Below are 22,918 nucleotides of genomic sequence, written 5' to 3'. Positions count from 1 at the left end.
GGTAAGCCTCAGAAGATTTTGCATGTTCAGGGCTGAAAGACGTGTTGCATCTTTACTGCTGGAAAGGAACAGACCTGCAACAGCTCAGATCACTTCGCTAAGGTGTGTGAGAACTCCGGGCACGACAGGAGCTGTGGCACGGAGCAATCCAGCTGCATCACTGTGCTCCGTGTTAGCTCCCAGGCTCCCCCCAACCCATTCCAACAGCGATTCCGTTCTGCTCTGTAGCCTTTCAGCACCTAAAAAAACCTCTCCCACACCTCCATCAGCACCATACAGTTAATCTTCAGCTCTCAGAGCAAAAAGCGTGGCGAAACACCATTCTCTACCTCCAAATGCACGTCTGCATGCAGACCCAAGGCAAACAAAGCCACCGCCTTATTAAGAACTCCAACCTTAAGCTGCCCACTTACGTCCAGCTTAAGTACAAAACTCTACTTTTTTGCCTCTGAAGGCATGACTGCGCTTCCAACCTACATCAGCCTTACAAGCAGCAAGCGGCATTTGTGTTCATACAACACTTGTGGTAGAATATACTCCTTTAGGAACATACACTGGAAGGTGTTTGTTTAAAAAAAAACAAAACAAAAGTCATATCTGCTCCTAGACATCAAAGACTTTTGAGGCATCAGTGAGGTTATTCCACAGGTAAATCGGAGTCTACAGCTCCAGACGTTTCTCTCAAATATTAGTCATCAAAGCCAATGCCTTCAGGATTTCATGCAGACTCAAAATACACCTATAAAGCCCTCATGTGAACCAGGAGAGCTCATAGATTATGAGTTTTAATAATTATTTAACCCTTTAACAACTTGATCTTTAAGCAAATATACTGAACTTAAACTTTGTATTTAATGCACTAAAATACAGCACCAGCTCAAGGCCATGCTATATTTTTTTAAGTATGTTAAAGGTATTTGACCCAGGAAAAAACAAGCATTTAAAAACAGAAAGTATCATCATTCTTCAGTTATTTCAGTGTCTCCCAACTGCAAGTCACTGAAACAAAAAGGCAACTAGCACTTCTCCGAAAAGTTTTACTTCCAACAGGAGAATGCCTATTTGCTAGAGAAAAAACAAGAATACAACAATAAAGTTACAAGAGGCACTGATCCTGGCTTTATTCACTTAAAGATACATCCAACATTTGTAATAGCTCACTTGAAATTCAAAATGCTTTTAAGAAACCAACCATAAAACCTTGATTTTCGCCTTACAGTGCTGTCAAGTTTTCAAATAGCAAGTAACTAACTTCCCAGCAAGACTGTGTTCTGTATTAACATACATACAAAGATTAAAATTTGGTAGAAACCCTTCAGTTTATGATAACTGATGAACTGCATTCAGAACGACCACCGTTTTCTCTGGGGAGGAGGCTACTCTGCTTCCCTGCAGGAACGGGTGCCCGGGGTCCTGAGCTACCGCATGTTAGCCTGACCCTGCGCCGCTTTGGCGATTAAATGAAGACTGTCCCCCCTTACGGTACTCGAGAGCGACTTTGCTCCCCCTTTGCACTTTATACTTCGCAGCTCTAACAAAACATCTGCAGCACTAGAAAAACTAGTTAGGACAGCACTACGGACGTCCCCTAGAGATCACTGAGTGCTAGTGGAGAGAAGTGCACATTATGATCAAGAAGCACAATGTGTTAATTTGGAACTCAAACTACTTGGCAGTATCTTCTGTAAATTCAAGATTTATATAAGACAGTGTGGTGCAGCCATCATATAGTGATGTTACCTGTATCCTTCCTCCCTCCCACATTTAGTTAGATTCTTTTTAAAGTGGTGAAGAGTGCAGGACTTAAGAAACAAACATTTCTGTATTAGAAATTGCAAAATTTAGTACTATGACACTATGAAAGCTTACAGTACAGTTTATCAGTTCTATGTTAAGATTCAGCATCAATATTGTGTCTGAACTATCTCAGAGCTACATTCTGCCTAATTATGCAGTATCATCAACATGTCCTGATGTCACTTTCTGTGCAAAATGCTTTCCTGCATAAACGTGGCTACCAAACCATGAGTGGTTCTCATGTTGGTATATCATCGCTGTGACTTTTTGTGACTGGTTTTTCTGTTTAATGACAGCCTAACTAAAAATAAGCTTGTTATGTAAAAGCAAAATAACCTTTATCTTAAACTTTATTCTGGGTTTTGGACATAGTTCAGTGACATGATCCACAGAACAACACGTCAACCATTCCCATGAGCTGTTTGAGGAGGAAGCTGAAGGAAAAATCCAAATCAAAGACATTCACTGTTACAGTATCTTTTAATTTATATTGTGTTTTACAGAAGTCTGAATGGATTAAAAAGCACCTCCTATCCCACCACGTTCCTTAAAGTTGGTAAAATATATTCAATGAGCAAATGTATGTGAACAGCTTGAGGATCTGCATCTTGCAAGGATTTCACAGACCAATCAATCAAAAGCCAAATTTCTTGTAGATTTTACAATCTTGTTTTAATACAATGGCAAATCCATTCCGATTGTAAACCTGTCCAGTCATATCTCCCCAGAACACTTTGCAAAATCCAGTGTTGATTAGCAAACTAGTTAGCTTTGGCACGGAGCTGCGCTCTCTTGCCTGTGACAGCCTGGAAACCAGTTTTGATGCTGGCGACGGAGCAGCGAGAGTGGCAGGTCTCACACTGCAAGAAATATAATCTGGTGTCCTTCTGTAGGATTGTGTCTGGTGACCGACACGTATGACAGGTGACATACTCCTCTGCAGAAAAGGAATTAAGTTGCAGTTAAAAGATCATGCATTATCAGCAGACAAGTCACCACTTCAGCCTTTACTTTAACAGATGTCTTAAAAGGCTGTTCAAATCCACCTACTAACTTAGCAGTGGCTTACTATGAAAACCACAGAGGCTGAAGCAACCTAAAAATTCCCCCTAGCTCCCAGGTTAATAAAGACTAAGTTTCATATGGTACATTATGCACTGACACACGTGTTTTAAAAATAACACCAACCAGTTAAAGACTTCCCACTGGCATTCCGTAACTTCCTCTGCTGAAACAGCATTCCCAGATGTCAGGAACTCTTGTACAGACACAGCACTAAAGCAGTATTTTTTGTTACACACACTCTACGAGTCTCTTGACCAGCATTCAGCGACACACACACTGTATTTGTTAATTAACATGTACAACTGACTTCATAGTTACCAATTACTGTTGTTTTCCACAGTCCTCTTCAAAGCCAAGAAGTGAAAATCAGATGAAAACAAGCAATTCTCAAATGCTCTTCCTGTTTTCCTTGGTATGTTTCAGTGCCAGGACAGAGTACAACCTATGTGCTTATTATAACCATGGCAGAACCACCTGTACTTGCACTATTCCATTATCAAGCTGCAGCAAAGTTGTAGCTTCTTAACACAGAATCTCCACAGCATGCACGCACATACGAGCCACACATGGGCCACTGGCTATCAAAAGGAGTCTGAGAGAAATCTGTAGTGGAAAGAGCGAGTTCTACTTACTGATATATCTTCTCAAGACGTTTTCTATCTGTTTTTGCTGGAATCTTCCTTTAATTACAAGTTGGTTGTTACCATCTATAGAGCCACTAATTTAAAAGAAAAAAAATTAAGTATTTGATTTGCAGAAGACATCAAGCATTACAACATGTCAGGAACATGAAGCAAGGTAACGATGCATTCCTCAAGATAAAGAGTAAACCAGAATTACTTTGTGAAAAAAAAAAAAACCAAAACCCTGCAAAATTCTGAAGGTGCTTAAAAACCTCCAGGAAGTCACTGCAGTAAATGCAAACTCCAGCAGCAGAGATCAGCCTCGTAGTTCAGCCACCCAGTCAGAAGAACTTCCCAGAACTGAGAATGAACTCCTGCTTGTCTCACGGAAGTGACCAAGACAGCTCCCTAGTAAGGTGTAATATGACTAATAGGAGCCTCTTCTAGCCATTCTGATGTAGGAAGTTGAATGTTTTTTCGGATTATGGTTTCTAAGTTTTTGTTTAAGTCATCTGGAGCTGAAGAGACTCAAAAGCCCAATCAAACGGGCATTTGTGATACACATGTTGCAATTAAGACTCCTTGATTCTCTATTTCTACATATAACAACATTGTAGTCTACAACAGAGCAATTAATAGACAACCAGAAAGTATACCACCACAGCACGAGATCTTCGGTAGGAAGCATATGAAGTCAACATGGTTTTTACGCTAAGGCAGGTGGATTTAATTGCAGCATTAGACTGAGTAACCAGCTACATGCCCACAAGACTCACCACTAGGCAGTCAGGCAGTCTCTCTTCCCTAGCCCATCTGCTTTAGGTTGATACGAGCCACAGAGCCATCCTCACCAACGGTGACAAACAGCTCTGCTGTCAGAGCATCTTTCAGAAAGGTCCCAAACAAGAAATTCAAACCCTGTTCCCTGGGACTTATAGTTTGCCTCTGTACCTCTTCCACAAGATGGTATCTCTTCAATCACCCAGCACAGCATCTACGTGCAGGGAAGAACAGCCTGATGTTCAAGCATATATATACAGACCTAAACCCACAGAATCACACAATCACAGAATCACAGAATAGTAGGGGTTGGAAGGGACCTCTGTGGGTCATCTAGTCCAACCGCCCTGCCGAAGCAGGGTCACCTACAGCAGGCTGCACAGGACCTTGTCCAGGCGGGTCTTGAATATCTCCAGAGAAGGAGACTCCACAACCTCCCTGGGCAGCCTGTTCCAGTGCTCCGTCACCCTCAGAGGGAAGAAGTTCTTCCTCATGTTCAGACGGAACTTCCTGTGCCTCAGTTTGTGCCCATTGCCCCTTGTCCTGTCACTGGGCACCACTGAAAAGAGCTTGGCCCCATCCTCCTGACGCCCACCCTTCAGATATTTGTAGGCATTTATAAGGTCCCCTCTCAGCCTTCTCTTCTTCAGGCTGAACAAGCCCAGTTCCCTCAACCTCTCCTCGTAGGGGAGATGCTCCAGTCCCCTCACTATCCTCGTAGCCCTCTGCTGGACTCTCTCCAGTAGCTCTTCATCTTTCTTGAACTAGGGAGCCCAGAACTGGACACAGTACTCCAGATGAGGCCTCACCAGGGCAGTGTAGAGGGGAAGGAGAACCTCCCTCGTCCTGCTGGCCACACTCTTCTTGATGGACCCCAGGATCCCATTGGCTTTCTTGGCAGCCAGGGCACACTGCTGGCTCATGGTTAACCTGTCGTCCACCAGGACACCCAGGTCCCTCTCCGCAGAGCTGCTCTCCAGCAGCTCAGCCCCAAGCCTGTACTGGTGCATGAGGTTGTTCCTCCCCAGGTGCAGGACCCTGCACTTGCCCTTGTTGAACCTCATCAGGTTCCTCTCTGCCCAGCTTTCCAGCCTATCCAGGTCACGCTGAATGGCAGCACAGCCTTCTGGTGTATCTACCACACCTCCCAGTTTGGTGTCGTCAGCAAACTTGCTGAGGGTACATTCTAACTCTTCATCCGGGTCGTTGATGAAGATGTTAAACAAGACTGGGCCCAGTACTGACCCCTGCGGGACACCACTTGTCACCAGCCTCCAACTAGACTCAGAGCCGCTGATGACAACCCTCTGAGCTCTGCCATTCAGCCAGTTCTCAATCCACTTCACTGACCACTCATCCAGCCCACACTTCCTGAGCTTCCCTAGGAGGATATCATGGGAGACTGTGTCGAAAGCCTTGCTGAAGTCAAGGTAGACAACATCCACGGCTCTCCCTTCGTCTACCCAACCAGTCATGTCATCGTAGAAAGCTATCAGATTGGTCAGGCATGATTTCCCCTTGGTGAATCCATGCTGACTACTCCTGATAACCTTCTTTTCTTCCACTTGCTTCATGATGGCCTCCAGGATAAGCTGCTCCATCACCTTTCCCGGGATGGAGGTGAGGCTGACCGGCCTGTAGTTCCCTGGGTCCTCCTTCTTGCCCTTTTTGAAGATTGGAGTGACATTGGCCTTTCTCCAGTCCTCGGGCAACTCTCCTGTCCTCCAGGACCTCTCAAAGATGATGGAGAGTGGCTCAGCAATGACATCTGCCAGCTCCCTCAGCACTCGTGGGTGCATTCCATCGGGGCCCATCGATTTGTGGACATCCAGATTACTTAAGCGATCCCTCACACAGTCCTCCTCGACCAAGGGAAAGTCGTCCTCTTTGTAGGCTTCTTCTCTTACCTCCGGGGCCTGGGATTCCTGAGGGCCAGTCTTAGCACTGAAGACTGAAGCAAAGAAGGCATTCAGTAGCTCTGCCTTCTCCGCATCCTCCGTCACCAGGACACCCGCCTCATTCAGCAGCGGCCCCACGTTGTCCCTAGCCTTCCTTTCGCTGCTGATGTAGTTGAAGAAGCCCTTCTTGTTGTTTTTGACATCCCTTGCCAGCTTCAATTCCAGGTGAGCCTTGGCCTTTCTCGTCGCATCCCTGCATGCTCTCACCACATTTCTGTACTCTTCCCAAGTGGCCTGTCCCTCTTTCCACATTCCATGGACCTTTCTCTTCTGCCTGATCTCCGCTAGAAGCTCCTTGTTTAACCATGCAGGTCTCCTGCCTCCTTTGCTAAATTTCTTTCTCAGGGGGATGCATTGCTCCTGTGCATGGAAGAAGTGTTGTTTAAAGAGCGACCAGCACTCATGGACCCCCCTGCCTTCGAGAGCCCTGGCCCACAGGATTCCTCCCAGTAGCTCCTTGAAGAGGGCAAAGTCAGCCCTCCTGAGGTCCAGGGTTTTGATCCTGCTTATCGCCCTGCTTCCTCCACGCAGGATCCTGAACTCAACCATTTCATGGTCACTGCAGCCGAGTCTACCTCCAACCTTCACATTCTCCACCAGTCCCTCCTTGTTTGTTAACACGAGGTCCAGCAGCGCGCCTTTCCTTGTTGGTTCCTCCACCACTTGCATCAGAAAGTTATCATCGATGCTCTGTAGGAACCTCCTGGATTGCGCCTGCCTAGCTGTGTGGTCTTCCCAGCTGATGTCAGGGTGGTTGAAGTCCCCCATGAGAACCAGGGCCTGTGACTGTGAGGCTGCTTGCAGCTGCCTGTAGAAGGCCTCATCAACCTCCTCCTCCTGGTCAGGTGGCCTGTAGTATACACCCACCGTAATGTCACCCTTATGAGCCTGTCCCTTAATTCTAACCCACAAGCTTTCAACTCGTTCCTCATCTGCCCCCAGGCCAAGCTCAATGCATTCCAGTTGCTCCCTCACATATAGAGCAACTCCCCCACCTCTCCTTGTTGGTCTGTCTTTCCTAAAGAGTCTGTAGCCATCTATGACAGCATGCCAGTCATGCGAGTTGTCCCACCACGTTTCTGTGATGGCGACCAAGTCGTAGCCGTCCTGCTGTATAATGGCTTCCAGCTCCTCCTGTTTATTGCCCATGCTACGTGCATTGGTGTAAACACACTTGAGCTGGGCTGTCAATCTCACCCCTGGCCTTGGCACTCCAAGCCTAGGCTCATCCCTAGTGAGCTGGGCAATATCCCCTTCCCCCTTCGAACCTAGTTTAAAGCCCTCTCAATGAGCCCCGCCAGCTCGTGGCCAAGAATTCTTTTTCCCCTTTGTGAAAGCTGAGTTCCACTTGTTGCCAGCAGGCCCGGTGCTGTGTACACCTCCCCATGATCAAAGAAGCCAAACCCAAGAGTTTTATTTTTGATTAGACGTCAACCATGTTGCCATTGCTTCTTACATGCATAAGCATATACATAGCCCAGCAGCCTTACCTTGTACCCAACTCTGCCAACAAAAATGCCAGGAGATGTTTTGGCTGACGATGTAATCTAAAAACAAAGCAAGGGTACGTTTAAACTTCCCCCTTCAGAGAAATTTGATATTTACACAGGACTGCCAGGCTAAAACGATCTTAAATTACCCAATTTAAAATGGGGCAGTGCCAGAGGGTCTGCACCAAAGAGCATAGGCAGACAATGACTGAGGACACAAGAAAGGTGAACAGTCCACAAAAAAACCCCCACCATCCTCCCCAAACCAAACTCACAGTTACAGTAATTATTGAAAATAAGTTTCCTATTTGTGATTTTTGCATTCTTATTCTCCCATACCCCTGCCATTCCCTGGAAAAAAGTGTTACTAGCTACCATTAAAAATTCACTTTACTATACTAGCCAGATCCTCAGCATGATTTCATCAGGACTGTTTTCTGGCACACTTATGAAACAAACCAGATACGCATTCCCAGAAGTGCCCACAAAGAACAGAACTGCCTTCACAAGAAATTATTGACATAGACAGCACTGCAGGAAACAGTGGAAAAATGTTACTGAACTTCATGCCATTTACCAAGAGGATAGTATTTGTAGTCAGCTCCAATTTGAAAGAACTTTCCCCACTCCCCCACCCACAACTTGCAAGTAAGTATCAGCGGTGACCCAACTACAGACTTGATACAAGCCAGTGAACTCACAAAAGTGACAGGTTTCTGTCCACGAGGACCATGTAGCAAACCTGTCGTTCTCATAATTTAAGTATAAAATAAGAAATTATCTCAATAAATCATCTTCATAAATATCTTCTCACAGAGAAACATAGAGGAAAAGAGAAGCATGACTGAAATAGCTTTCAGTTCACTCCTGGTTTTCCATAGTCTTTTGCCAGAAAACAGGCATTCAATGCAACAGCCAACAGCGCAGAGAAGTGCATTCACCTGCTATTCCTGGGAAATCTAAAGAGGAAACTTACAATTTGCAGATATCTGTAAAGTTGACAAAAGATGTTTTCTTGGTCCCTACTCTTACAACCTGCGGAGGCTTCATGACAAATTTTCGTTTTTCCCCAGCTACCATATCTGGGTTTTTTTCACGCATGATGTTAAATACTCTATTGAGCAACTGCAAAAAAAAGGGATTCACATCAACATGAATATCTTGCATTTCTCAAATGAAGTACATCACTTCTTAAAAAACCCCCCATAAAACTAGAAACAGCATTCAGAATGAGTATTAGACAGTCTTTGCCCATTAGCATTTTCCCCTATGCTTTTGAACACACACTTAAAAAATGTTCTGATAAATGCAAAATATAAAAGCTGTTTCACCAAGGGTTTACTTCATAAATTACAAGTACCTCAGACTATTTGCAGTGGTGTTTTAACTATCACTAATAGTACCCTATATGAAAATTTACTGGGATAGATGTGCTTTGTTATTTTTCTGTTCATGAGCTTCTGACTACAATTCCTTTAAGTTAGAAACAGCACATTATGAGCGTAAGGCCCTGCTCTACTGATGCAATAGGAAAATATGTTAAAAAAGTCTTTTGAACATTACCTCATCATATGTGTAGTCCCTTTCTGAGCCTGCCCACGCAGGTCCTGACTGAAGGCTAAAAGAAATTCCATCATCTTTTTTGCTATCTTCATCCTCAAAAGCTGTAAAGAAAGTTGTTTGGAATTCATTAAGAAGAAAAGAAACAGTCTTTAACCTGATGCTTACAGCATTTCTAAAAGATACATCAGATTCCACTAAGATGTGGACACAAGCTTGTCTGCCTACAAGGGACACCAGCACGTATGGCAAATTTATGCAGTGCTTTTATAAAACATTTTTCTGATAAATAATGTAGTGGTAAAGGTAACAAAATGAGATGAGTTTTGAAACTAAAAAGGCACTTGAACAGAACTTCTTCACCTACAGCATGGGCTACATTTCACTTTCGGCACCTTACTGAGCTAGGTTATACTTTTACCTTCATCCTTCTCCATTATTTCATCTTCGTCTGGAAACTTCACGTTCTTCTTTTTCTTCTTTTTATTGCCCAGCATGATATCAAGGTCATCTTCAGGTTCTACTGCCTCTGGCACATCTCCTTCAATTTTCAAGTCCTAAAAAGAAATAATAAGACTATAGTTACACAAATCTCCACTGCACAGCATTAGAAATAATTCTAGTAGCACAGTTTACTAGATGAATATTAGTAATATCCACCACAATCCTGAAAGATAAGAACACAACTAGAGTATGTTGAAGAGAGCACTGCACTACTACTATGAAGTAGGGCTAGGTTTTATCAGAACAAGGGCACGCTACGCTTACCTAAAGGCATCAGCCATTTTAGGGCATAAGGGAACAAAACACCCTACATGCCAGACAATAAGGTAAGGCAAAGCTGTGCTACCTGCAGCCAGTCCAAAAATTTGTTATCAGAATTCTGCACACGTAAAGAACACAGAGCAAGCATTTTGCCTGTCCAAAGCAGACCAGAGGGTCATTTTCTGCCCCACAAGGTAGACTCTAAAGAAGAGGCTTACACGTAATGTAACATTTCTGTGTCATCTTGCTCTCTGGCCTTGCCAGTTACAGTGACATGTGATACAAAAACATGACTTGGAATAAAACTTGAGACGAGTAAAAATATCTCGTACACCTTCTGGAATGCAGAACAGTAGCCAATCATTTCTAAAGAGAAAACCAGAGTAAAAACAGATCTCTTAGCAGATACATACCCTTTATTTGAAGGGCTGGCCTACTCTGTGCATGGCTTCTGTGCATTTACTTCTCTCACCCCACAAGACCTTGATGCTAGTGAACCCTTACAACAGATTGCAGAATTACTTTCTCACTGTGGAGATCAGTCAAGATTTTTTCACTTCTTGGTAAAAAGCCCTGCAGAAGCAACATGTTCAGCAGAACCCACTATATGTGAGAGAGACAGTGAAACCTAAGTTTCATTATCAACCACACTAAGACACAATGAGAGTTGAAACAGCTCCTGCACTGCCAATCCCAAGAAAACGAAAGTAAGAAAGTTTTCAGCCATAGACAAGATGGCATAGTTACGTAAACAAACCTTTACACCTTCTTCTGCTTCATCTATATCAAATATCTTTTTTGTTTTTTTCTTCTTTTTCTTTTGGTTGAAGAAGTTTAAATCATCCAGGTCATCCGTTGCATCTAAAAAACAAAGGATTGCCAAAAGAAGTATAACTGTAGAAACAGTTTAGACATTAAGATTTCTAATTTACATCCAAATCTTCAAAATGTTACAGTAAGACATGAGCAATGATCTGTGGCCCCTACAGATATCCTTCAGGTTTTAAAGAGGTCATTCCCCTCTACCCCCAAATACCTCAGTGCTATTTTACAGTTTCTGCATCTTCTAACTGCATTTTATTTTAATGGCTTAATCTTTCTTTCTGCTGTACAAGAGAAACTAGCTGCTTTTGTCATTATAGTGGAGATGCTTGAAAAAAGTGAGAAGAAAACTGTAGGAGGAAGGTAGTTTCTTCGGTCTACTGCAGGAGCCAATTTTACCAACAAAGTGGATTTAAGTTAACAGCATTTCCTGAATCAGGGCATCTTGAAATGACATTGGTCTCAATTTAAAAAGCGAGGTTATATACATAATAGCAAGCTCACTTCCGAGAAAGATTCCAAAGAACATTTCAGTTATCACTTTCACAGTTGTCCAAAACCCAGGCACCCTTTAAACCATATTTCTATTATTCACACTACTGATTAATGGTTCAAATGAAAAACAACCATAACTGGGGAATTACTGCAACAACTGCATGTGGAAGATTTAAAACTTCATGCTGACCATTTGGGGGGATTCTCTTTTTGCCTCACACTAAAAGACACTGCTTGAGTCAAAAAAGTGGAATTTACATCGGCCACCAGTAGCTTGCCCAATGTCTGTGAATGTGATTTCAAGCAGGAGGGAAATATGCCCTCCCAGCAGGCAGCAAACTATTACTCACAACCCTCTAAACAAACGTGGGCCCCAGCATTATGCACTGTGATGCCAAAGTCTTGAAATGGGGCTTGTAGTCTCTGTGTGGATTCACTTTACCTTTCTTCCTGCTGTCTTCTTCATCTGCTTCAACATCTTTGTCTTCTGTTGGCTCTGGTTCAACTTCTTTTGTTTCCGACTGCTGAGTCTCTTCAGCTTGTGTATCCCCTCCTTCCTCATCCAACATAAAGGGCTTCTTCTTTTTCTTCTTCTTCTTGCTCATAGTGGGATCGAAAATCATCTGTAAAAGCCAGGAGTTCCTTAGCAGCATAATAATCACCTATCATTTCTCAACATTCCTTCAGTTACCCAAACTGTTCCTTGGCTTCAATCTCAACAGCGTAACACAAGTTAGCTGACTCAAAACAGTGATTACATAGGCTTCTTTAAAAACATCACAGGTCTTGTCCCCAGGCCTAACTGATGGGACCAACTACAAGACAAGACTGCTTGACAGTTTGGAGCTTCTGTTACTTTCTCCTATGATAGCCCAAGGTTCCTGCCACCTATGTATTAGTTCAGCTGAAAATACATTAAAGCTGTGAATCTCTAACAGACTTGCTACCAGCTACTACTCTTATTATCACTGTGGACTCAAATTCTGAAGTAAGACTATGCGAAACAATCACTGACCCACTCAGCATCAGAAGAAAATCTAAGCACACCTATACCACAGATCCCAATTAGATCAGTTACACTTTGTACTTCCATTTGAGACACATTGAGTTCCAAATTTCTTAAAAGCCAAGATTTACCAACAGCTCTCTTGACCAGAATGCTCTGCACTAGCGAAAAACCTAAAAGGCGCTGGTGATACAGCAAGACCTGTATCAGCTCTCAAGACTATGAAGCAGCAAAGGTCTCATCCTTTCCCCCCCCCCACAGGTGGGAAACTGAACCACAGAGACCAAGCGATAAAAGCTGTCAATGAGTTATTTACCCAGCAAAGAAGCTTCATTCACCTAGTCTGATGACTGCGAAGAAGGCACTAACCCCAAGACTCACTTTTAACCTATTCATCATCAGCAGACCTGAGATTTAACACACGAGCTCTTCAGTTTTCCAACACAGGAATGCTTCTTGCTTTTTTCACTTTAGATGCAAGTTTGACATCATAGCTATTGGTCAGTTTTGTTACATATATCTGGTGATATTTTCACACCATAATATACATTTAATACACCAAACAATTTTAGACACTTAATGAGACTCTTTCTCCAGTTTTTCATATCTAGCAATTGAAGAATGTTCTCACAGAGTTAAAATTCAGCATCATGAATACCCTCCCTCATAAAATACCACCACTTCATCAAAGGAGCAGTACTCCAGCTTCTCGTTTTGTTACACTCTACAAGCCTGGCGGCTTCCCTCCCCTCACCAAGCAATCTCTTCCTCGCACTTCTCGTTCTCCTACACATGATATTCTTGTGGTATTCTGATTTTCTGGAACTTACATGTTTCATAAAGGCTCTATTAAAGGCAGTAAACAGCACATATGGGTGTCTGAAGCACAGATTCACAAAACCGTCCACATACATGGGACACTGAAGCTTGAGGCTTTCAAACTGCTGAAATGTGTCTTTAGTTGTACACACTGCGCTAGGATGACTTTTAAAAAGTTCTCTAGAGGGCTTCCCTCTAATTCTTCATTAGACATGTGTATGAATCATGCTCTTGCAATGCGCAGTCATCAAAGAGCATGCACAACCGGTTACACTGTCCGCTGGCTTCCTCTTGTGACTCCACCGTCTGCGAAACAGAAAGCAAGCTTCCTGCATCGGCAAGAGTCCACAGCGTCAGGAATAAGCACATGAACACCAAGATTATGACTCATTTCAGTGAAGAAGCTTTGCAAGATTCTGAAATCTTTTCACACCATTAAGCAAATACAAGACTGTGCTTAGATTTGGTTTAGTAATTTCTAAGCAGGAACCTGCCCACCCACCCCAAATCATTCTCTTCTTTGCGAAGAAAAAGACATCTTCCATCCTGAACCACCATAAAGCTTATCTTGTGCCTACAAGAGACAGTACGTGTCTTCAGCAGTACCACAATAAACTGAAGTTAACACACAAGGACAACTTCCGGATGCAGGAGACTTTTTTTCAGCATTAAAACTATGTAGCTGGCCTTGAACAGAGCACTGCTCTGAAGGTCCACTCCATCCAGTCAGGTCAAACCAAGCTTCTGCAGACCTAAGACCTAGTCATAACACGCTAACTACTCTCGGGAAACTAATATAAGAGTTCCACAGCCTGAGAGGGAGGTCTATGCCTGAAATATCTTGTTCACCAAGGGCTGCAACGAAAACTAAGCAGGAGTCTTAAGTCGCACACGCTTTATAAATCACAATATAAACTAACCAGCCTGATAACCAGCCTTTCACAAGTTTCTTCATTCCTTTTATCTCTTCAGCATGTTTGATTAGTCGAAGCATTATGATACCGTTTAAGCACTGAAAAACTCTACAAAGTTGCAGGCCCTCTACTAAAGGGACTGTAGCCCCCAGCCCAAACACACCAAACCCTTCACTTTTCCTGTGTAGAAATGGTTATAAATTTCCATCGTGTTTCTGCTCTCAGAGCCAAATTCCCATATAGGGTTTTCTCTTCTGTAGACCACACAGCTCTTTCTCACATCCAGCTCCATGTACCTCCATTTCAAATGCCTACACAGTCAAAATCCCAACTTACAGAAAATTAGGAAATGAAAGAACAGAGGGGAAAAAAACAAACAAAAGAATCAAAGCCTCACAGCCCAACTGCAACTCTCAAGACAGAAGCCAACATTACTTCAAACAGCCCTGACCATGGCAAACACTGGGGATTCTAACAGAGGTCACAAATAAATTAGTCTGTATAAACACAGGCACATCTACACAGCAGACAGCAACTCTGCACTGATACAAGTTAGTTCAGGTATCCTTATGCTACACTGAGTTGATGTCTACGATGGAGTGCAAAACTATTAAGACCAATCTGCACCTAAACCCTCTGGCTGCTCAAAACACAGCATTCTCCAATATTCCTTCCTGGAGCTTCATAAACCTACAGGGCTGGAAGAACTTTCAGATATCCAGTAGGATTATGTATATAGTAGGATTGTTAATAAACCAAATAGATGTTAACAAACTGCTTCCCCTTGCAAATACAGCGTGTGTTGCCTGTGCTGTGCCACACTTCTGGGCAGCACTCAGACAGCAGATGCTTCTGCCAGGAAGTTTCATTTACTGTATACAGCTCTGAAAATTTTAACCTACAGTCCAATGCAACAAAGTTTTGTTGGTGACAGGGCACTGAAACAGGCTGCCTAGGGAGGTTATGGAGTCTCCTTCTTTGGAGATATTCAAGCCCCGCCTGGACGCGGTGCTGTGCAGCCTGCTCTGGGTGACCCTGCTTCGGTAGGAGGTTGGACTGGGTGACCCACAGAGGGCCCTGCCAAACCCAAACATTCTGTGATTAGGTGCACATTTTGTCCGCATGTCTTCACCCTCCTCAACTTTATACGACCACTGGCTTTAAAAAGTTCCACCAGCTTAATGTTAATAACAAACTATTTGGCTCCTAACAACCACATACACAGAAGTTCTGGAAGGCATGTGCACTCCCTCACTCTCACACACACACTAGCCAGAAGAGCTAACAGTGACAGTAACTGACAGTAACTGTGATATCAGCTACCATTTTTATTCTCTGCCAGTCTGCTACATAAAGCAATCCAGAGGTGTAACTTTACTACACTAGGTATTGTCGGTATCACCTCAATGTCAGAACAAATGCATTACGCATGAACAATAATTTTACTGACACTTAAACTAAATCCAAACCAGGAAACTCCAGATGAACTGCTCCATGGTCCTATGATCACCAGGGACAGAAAGCACCTGATGCAAGGATTCCTGGGTCCTAATTTCTGGAACCAGAGTACAACCTAGGCATTAGAGCTGCAGTTCCAAGTACACGATCAGTACATTCATGCTGGATGTTAAAGTAGCTAAGTCAGTCTCAACTACCACTAAAATAATTAGTAATTACACTAGTTCTCCTTTGTTAGGTGGAACAAATGACCTGGCTGTCTCCAAGGCCAGAGTGATCACTCTGCTCAGAAGGAAACAAGCCACACAGGTATTTTAAACAACACCAGAAAGAAGATAGGAGACCAAGAGCAGCCATCTCATGGATTCAGCCAGTGCAGTTTCCCACAGGCTATAGAGTCATCCATCAGGGTGTCTATAACCTCGTACACTTAAAGCTTTCCTCTCCCCCGCGAGGGCAACTGAAATGAGGTCAGCAAAGGTGCCAACACACGGCATCTGCAGCTACAAAAATTTCTCAGATGGATGTATCTGCTCCCGTGGAAATGTGGCGAAGCAGACACCACTGGATCCCGAAAACCTGAAGTTATCATTTGCTAGGACGTAGCTATTTAGCTCTCAGGGTTAAAAGACAAGACAGTAAAGCTCCAGAAAGAGAGAGTGGTAACTAAACTGACTGAACGCTGCGCATCGCTAGGAGAGCGGGACACGCGACGGAGCAGGGGCGGCGGGGAAGCCTGCCTGCCTGCCTCCCCGGCCCTCCCTCTGCCAGGGCCGGGCGCCGGCAGAGCCCCACGCGTCTTCAGGGCCTTCCCACGACCCGCGGCGCCAGCCCCCGGCAGCGGGCCCGGCGGGGCCCCGCAGCGCGCAGGGTCCGGGAAGGCTCCCGGGGAAGCCGCCGGCCCCCGGCCCGGCCTCCGCCCACCGCGCCGAGAAGCGGCCGCGGCCCCCCTGCCCGGGGCCGGCGGCGAGCGGGTCGGCGGCCGGGACCACGGGACCCCTGCCCGGCCGCCCGCCCCAGCGCCGAGCCGCCGGGCCCTGCCCCAGGGCGGCGGCCGCGCTCGCTGCCCAGCGCAGGCCTCAGGCCCGCTCTCCCACATGGCGGCGGCCGCGGCGCAGGCCTCGGGCCCGGCTCCCCCGCGGGCGGCGGCCGGCGGGTCTCACCTCGTCGCCCGACATGGCGGCAGCCGGGCGGGGCGCGGCGCGGTGCGGAGCGGAGCGGCGGGAGCCGGGGGACGCGGTCAGCCGTCAGCCGTTACCCGCGGCTGCCGCGCTCGCCTCTTGCATCAGCGCTCCCCTCCCCCGCAAGCGCCGCGCTCCACCGCGCCTGCGCAACCGCCCCGCGCCTGCGCGCCTGACGCGGGGCCTGGCGGGAGCTGTGGTTCGCGGAGCCGCGCCTGCGCGGCGGGCCCGGAGGCGGCGGCGGGCGTGGCTCGGCCTGTTCCCGGCGCCGGGGCTGCGGGGTCGTGGTCTAGGCGGGGATGTCTGTCCCTCGGGGTCCTGCTGGGGAGCAGCTCTGCGGAGAGGGACCTGGGAGTGCTGGGGGATGACAAGTTGACCGTGAGCCAGCAGTGTGCCCTGGCTGCCAAGAAGGCCAATGGGATCCTGGGGTGCATTCAGAGGAGTGTGGCCAGCAGGATGAGGGAGGTTCTCCTCCCCCTCTACTCTGCCCTATGAGGCCCCATCTAGAGTCCTGTGTCCAGTGCTGGGCTCCCCGGTTCAAGAAAGATGAGGAGATACTGGAGAGAGTCCAGCGGAGGGCTACAAGGATGGTCAGGGGACTGGAGCATCTCTTCTACGAGGAGAGGCTGAGGGAGCTGGGCTTGTTCAGCCTGGAGAAGAGAAGGCTGAGAGGGGACCTTATAAATGCTTATAAATATCTGAAGGGTGGGTGTCAGGAGGATGGGGCCAGACTCTTTCCAGTGGTGCCCAGCGACAGGACAAGGGGCAACGGGCACAAACTGAAGCAGAGGAAGTTCCAGCTGAACACGAGGAAGAACTTCTTCCCTCTGAGGGTGACGGAGCCCTGGCCCAGGCTGCCCAGGGAGGCTGTGGAGTCTCCTTCTCTGGAGATATTCCAGACCCGGCTGGACACGGTCCTGTGCAGCCTGCTCTGGGTGACCCTGCTTGGGCAGGGGGTTGGACTGGGTGACCCACAGAGGTCCTTCCCAACCCCGACCATTCTGTGATACGGTGATCCCTGAGCTAGCCCCGGTGGCTCCAGCAGGCAGCTCCATCTGGGCTCATTCCCCTGTGGTGGGACCTGCAGAGGAGTGAGGGCTGTGTGCTCTGAAGTGTCCTTGGTGTTCACAGGGCATCTCTTCCCGGGGCTGATTGGGCCCAGGAAGAGCAGCGTGCCTTTCCCAGGGTTATTGCATGCAGAAGCGTGGAGGGAAGAGGAGGGAAACGTATCAGAAAATGGCAGGGCTGAGGCACAGTTGGGAGAGAGAACCGGGTGGTTGCTCTGATCGAAGGTGGGGATAAGTGCAGTAGTGCTTCGTCCCTCATTAAAAAAGCAGAACTTCCTCCCTCCCCCAGGCTCGTAGAGCCTTGGGTGTAGGACAGGACTTGTGGAGAGCGCCTGGTCCAACCTGCTTGCTCGTGCAGAGTCAGCTAAGACAGCTTCCTCAGGACCTTGTCCTGCTGGGTTTTGAGTATCTCTAAGGATGGGGACAGCAAAACCTCTCTGAGCAGCCACTTCCACCATCTCCAAAATAAAATGTATTTTTGATGTTTAAATAGAATTTCCTGGGTTTCAACCTGTGTCTGCTGCCCTGTCGCCCAGCAGAGCCTGACGCTGTCCTGTTTACCCGCTCTGTACACACACTGGTAAGACCCCCCTGAGCCTTCTCTCACAGGTTTAACAATCCAGGCGCCCTCAACTTCTTATGTGTCAGATGCTCCAGTCCTTTGTTCCTTCTTCATTCCGTTTCCCTAATACCAACTAATAAAAGAATATGGCACTAATACACAACAAAATTACTTACCGTGAAGTGCATATCAAAATTCTGGCTCCCACTCAACTCTTTGAAATTAAATGGTCATCCATTTCATGCAAGATTTAGTGTTAAAGCAGACAGAACCATCAGCACAAACATTGTTACAGGGTGTTTTACATTTTAATGTCTAGCCTAAAGATTGCTGTGGAATAAGTGGTGTTAACAGCTGGGCTTAAACTCACCGACACAGGTTTAACCACTGCCCTTCGCTTAAGGTATCTACAAGACAGAATTGTAGTCCTGTTTCCACCCAAAAAGAGAGAAACACAAGAGGGTGCTTGGATTCCAGATATTCACTCAGGAGCGTGAAACAGCAAGAAGAAGGATCCTCGGTGGAAATCCGGAGCAAACAGGTCTGTGCTCTTAGGGAAGGCCTGAGAATGGGTGAGGTAGGTTTGGCGAAGAAAGCAGCTGTGTGGAAAACGAAGGCTTTGTAGGAAAGCAGCCCGGACGGATGAGACCCCTCTGAGGAGGCAGCGGGCGGAGGAAGGCTGCAGGACTCCGTCGCAGCCCAGGGGTGAGGATGGAGGAAGACCTGCTTCACAGCCGAAAGCCCAGCTGGAAGGGTCCGGGGTGATATAGTTCTGGCTGTGCAGAAAGGGAATAGCCAAAAAGGGGAGGAGAGGATTTCAAACTCTGCTTGTGGGCTTGCTTTTACAACACATGTTTTTGAAAAGCCAAATTTGCATTTTAATCAGTGCATTCACACAATAGCAAAAGCTCTTCTCAAAGGGATGCAGCACTTGGTCAAAATGCCTCTTTCTGAGGCTTCTCCCAGCGCACGGTCCAGCATCAGTCAGGCTGAGTGGAAGTTTTCTTAGTTTTCTTCTTTCTGTCTTTTACCATGCGTTTATCCACCCAGTACATCAGATCTTCAGTCTCTGCAAAACCCACCTTCAAATCTATCCTTACTCCTCTTTGTGACAATACTTGCAGAAGCATAGCAGCGATTGGGCTGCTGGTGTGCTAGATTCACTGCCATCGTTTGCTTCCTCATCCCTCTGCTGTTTCTTGTCTTTTTCTTTATTTCAGTTATTTATTATAATAATAGTAAAATAGGTTCTATACTTGTTTTTTCTGAGGCAGAGTGTTCACCAATGTTTTGAGAGAATAATGGAAAATAACTTCCAGAGCACTGTTAAATTGTTGATGAGGAAGGGGAATGTGCCATTATTAGCCATACTAAAATCCATCTTCCACTCTAAAAATGAGCCTGCATTGTTGCTAACTGGAGTAAAGAGTAGAATCACTCTGAAACATCCTAAAACAATTAAGGAAATATTACATGGGGCTGCAGTTGCATGAAAATGTACACAAAATCAGAGGTTTGAACCTCTTGGCAAAATTTTAAGCAGTGGATTTAATTTAGATTTTGGGCTGTGTGAGAAAAAAAACAGAGAGACAAGCAGCATAAAAAGGGTGAAAGTTATTGTCCAAAGTTGAACTTCATGGTAATTGACTGACTTAGCGGAACAAGGAGCCGAAGGCTGGGGTCTTAAAGGGGAAGACTCTAGTTACAGTCAATTTTCTTTCATGCAACTCTGTTTACACGCATATACTATGTCTGCTCTCTGGAATTCAGGGGATGATCAAGCTACGGTCCTCCTGCCAGTCCACCCTCGCCTCACTTTTCCCTCGCATAACCTTTTAGTCCCTGATTTCTTTTGTTTTCTGTACACAAAGCATTTCTGTCTAAATGCTTTCTCAGGTCTGGAGAAGGACTCTGTGTTTTCTCATGACCAGAGATTATTTCCAAAAACCTGCCACTGTAACGTTATATACATGAAGTCTCTTTTCCTGAGAGCCGCAATCCTGTGACCAGGGGATGTGTTTACTCTGTTTTCTGCCTGGAGCAATCACATGTTCAGGCACAGCTTGCAGGCATTTGTGGCCATCATCCTCTCGTAAACATCTTCTGATGTTTCTCCCAGCTACAGTCCTGAAGGGACTTGGTCCTAAAGCCTACAGACCTTCGGGGCTTACTGGAAGCATTTGACTGCAGAGCAGGAGCTGTTCCTAAACAGGGTCTCACCCTGGCACTCAAGACCTCGGTGGTGCATCTCTAAACTCCCGACAGGTTGGTTGCTGCTTCTTCGTGGTGGTGTTCCGCGAGGTGATGGCTATCAGCTCTATCTGCGGGGAAGAGTAAAAGAGATTAGCGTGATCATCACTCCCACTTGTACCATTTGCTTCCCAGACTGGGTTATTCTCTGAACCTTTTCCAAGGTACAACCCCAAATCACCTGTGAGTCGGGAAATGCAAGGGATTATTTTCCTCCCCCCACTTCACACCCCGAGGACTGCAATATCCCCTTGGGCGTTGAATGCCAAATGTCCAGCAGGCACCATCCTTCTGGCTGCGTGGGACAGAGCTTTTCAGTCTGCTCAGCCGTGTGTGTCGTTAGCGGAGAGATCGAACAACACCATGATCTCCATCGCAGAGATTGACAAAATAATATACGGGTTGTATCGCGATTTATTGTGAGATAGGCAAGGCTGGTCGGCCTGAAGTAATCAGGCCACTGGAGTCCAAGCTACGTCCCTTGTCTCACAAAGCCACATCTCCTGCCAAGCTGCCTGAAGCCCTGTCCTCTGTCGGTCTGTCCCCAGCGGGACCCCCAGCAGCAATGCTGCGCTGGGCAGAGCGTCTGCGTGGGCAAGGCACGAGCGGCCCCGACCCCCGTTACACCCGGCACCCCCGCCAGAGGGCGCTGGCGCAGCGGCTGGCAGGCGCGGGGGCGGGGCCTGCGCGGGGCGAGGCGGGGCCGGGGGCGGGGCAGGGCGGTGGTACCCCAGGGTGGTACCCGCGCAGGGCCAGTGAGCAGAAACCCCCGTGGGTATGGCCCTGCCCCGGCCAGAGTCACGAAGCCTGGAGAAACAGTAAGGCAACAGAAATTGCAGAGCTGATGAAAGGGCTTTTTGAGGGGGTGGGGGGAGAGGGTGGTGTTTGTTTTTTACCAAAATAAGCAAATACAAAACACAGCTAGATGATCAACTGGTGCACCCTGAAGGTGACGGCACCCAAAGTGCTTTGCTGCAAGCTGGAGCCCATGAATCTGAAACATCCCAGGACCCCCCGGGGTGTCTGGGTGCTTTGCTTCAAGCTGGAGCCGATGGATCTGGAACATCCCAGGACCCTCCGGTGGGTTTGGCTGGTTGGCTTCAATGGCAACTTGTGCAGGCTGCGGGCAGCAGGGTGGTGCGGCGTCGTTGACCTGGTTTTGGTCTCGAAATGGTGACAGTCGCTCCGTTTCTCCCACAACTCTTTTGGAAGAGGGGATAAGAGGGGAGGACGGTGGCTCATGATAGAGCTCAGCGCTGTTTTCTTCCAGAACAGTGGAAGATTCGCCAGCTCTCAGTTCAAATCTGCCAGAAACAGCTAATGCAGCTATTGACACTTGAAGCCACCTCTCAGTACTTGCAAAGCAAAGTGTAAACACGCCCTTCACTATTTTAGAGGAGGGGAGTAAGGCAGGACTAACTGTGTCCCGCTCTTTGCTGTTTTGAACATGGTGCTTGCAGACATTTTCAACAGGTGCCAAACAAATCAGGTACCTGAAACCCACTGAAAACCACGAATGTAGAGAGCCTAGCTCTCCTATGTCACAACTTAGTTTTCAAAACTTTCTGCCTGGAAAACTGCACAGAGTGTCCTTTAAAATAAACATTTTGTTCAGTGTGTGAGAAATTCTTAGGCTGGGAATCATAGCCCTTGCAATGTAGCTTTTATCAGATTTCTGCTTACGTGGCTTGGCAGCTTTGGTACTCGCAGTCCAGAGCCTGTCTAGGAGCTCCCTGCAAACCTGAAATGCACGCTGTTGCTGTCCCTCCCATTGCTTTGCACAACAAAAGTCACAGAGATATCCATTTGGGAATGAAGTAATATGCAGACAGAGGCTTTGCTAGGTACTGTTATCAATTCACATGGAAAACAGAAGACAGGGGAAACACCTTTGGGCATTAACAAAGCCAGGAAACTGAACGCCACAGCCTGGACAAGCTCTAAATATGATAGAGAAAGAGTAGGTGTAAGAAGGCTTGGTCCTGAAGGCCAAGAACATGGTTCATGTTCAATTCCTCCTGTGTACACAGAAACAGAGGACTTTGTACATAAGCAAAATTGCATGAATAGTGCCTGTCTCCATCAACCTTTTTTCCTCTTGTAGAGACACGGAAACCATATGCAAGACAGTCACGTTTGCAGTGGCACTTTTTTCACCTAAGACTTTCCTGCGCTTGAGGGTTAATTCAGATCAAAAGCATTTAACGCACCGTTGCTATTTTTAAGGAGCATCTCACTCAGGAAAAAGTGTCAACAGGTTTGATCAAGAGCGCTACCACATATAAGTAAGATTTTAATTGTATCCA

General features: G+C 46.5%; 1 protein-coding gene across 1 annotated transcript; it reads right to left on the bottom strand.

The window, feature by feature from the left end:
- Window positions 1-2,258: 2,258 nt before the first annotated feature.
- EIF2S2 (eukaryotic translation initiation factor 2 subunit beta) lies at window positions 2,259-16,879 on the bottom strand. Its single transcript, XM_075438775.1, has 9 exons — window positions 16,716-16,879; window positions 11,798-11,978; window positions 10,796-10,899; window positions 9,695-9,830; window positions 9,277-9,377; window positions 8,690-8,838; window positions 7,714-7,770; window positions 3,495-3,580; window positions 2,259-2,734 (listed from the first exon to the last, which is right to left on the bottom strand). Exons 1-9 carry the CDS (start codon window positions 16,728-16,730, stop codon window positions 2,559-2,561), a joined length of 1,005 nt encoding a protein of 334 aa, XP_075294890.1. The 5' UTR covers window positions 16,731-16,879; the 3' UTR covers window positions 2,259-2,558.
- Between the last annotated feature and the right edge of the window lie 6,039 nt (window positions 16,880-22,918).

Source organism: Opisthocomus hoazin, chromosome 18 (genome assembly GCF_030867145.1).
Source record: "Opisthocomus hoazin isolate bOpiHoa1 chromosome 18, bOpiHoa1.hap1, whole genome shotgun sequence".
In the NCBI taxonomy this organism is placed as follows: Eukaryota; Metazoa; Chordata; class Aves; order Opisthocomiformes; family Opisthocomidae; genus Opisthocomus; species Opisthocomus hoazin.
The sequence above is the reverse complement of the archived record's forward strand: the minus strand, read 5'-3'. Positions and strand labels throughout refer to the sequence as shown.

Coding starts and splice junctions, on each gene's coding strand:
- EIF2S2 (XM_075438775.1), bottom strand. Junction 9,831..10,795: donor AAGCAGAAGAAGGTGTAAAG/GTTTGTTTACGT, acceptor ATTTCTTTTTAG/GACTTGAAAATTGAAGGAGA. Junction 8,839..9,276: donor GGGACTACACATATGATGAG/GTAATGTTCAAA, acceptor TTTTTTTTGCAG/TTGCTCAATAGAGTATTTAA.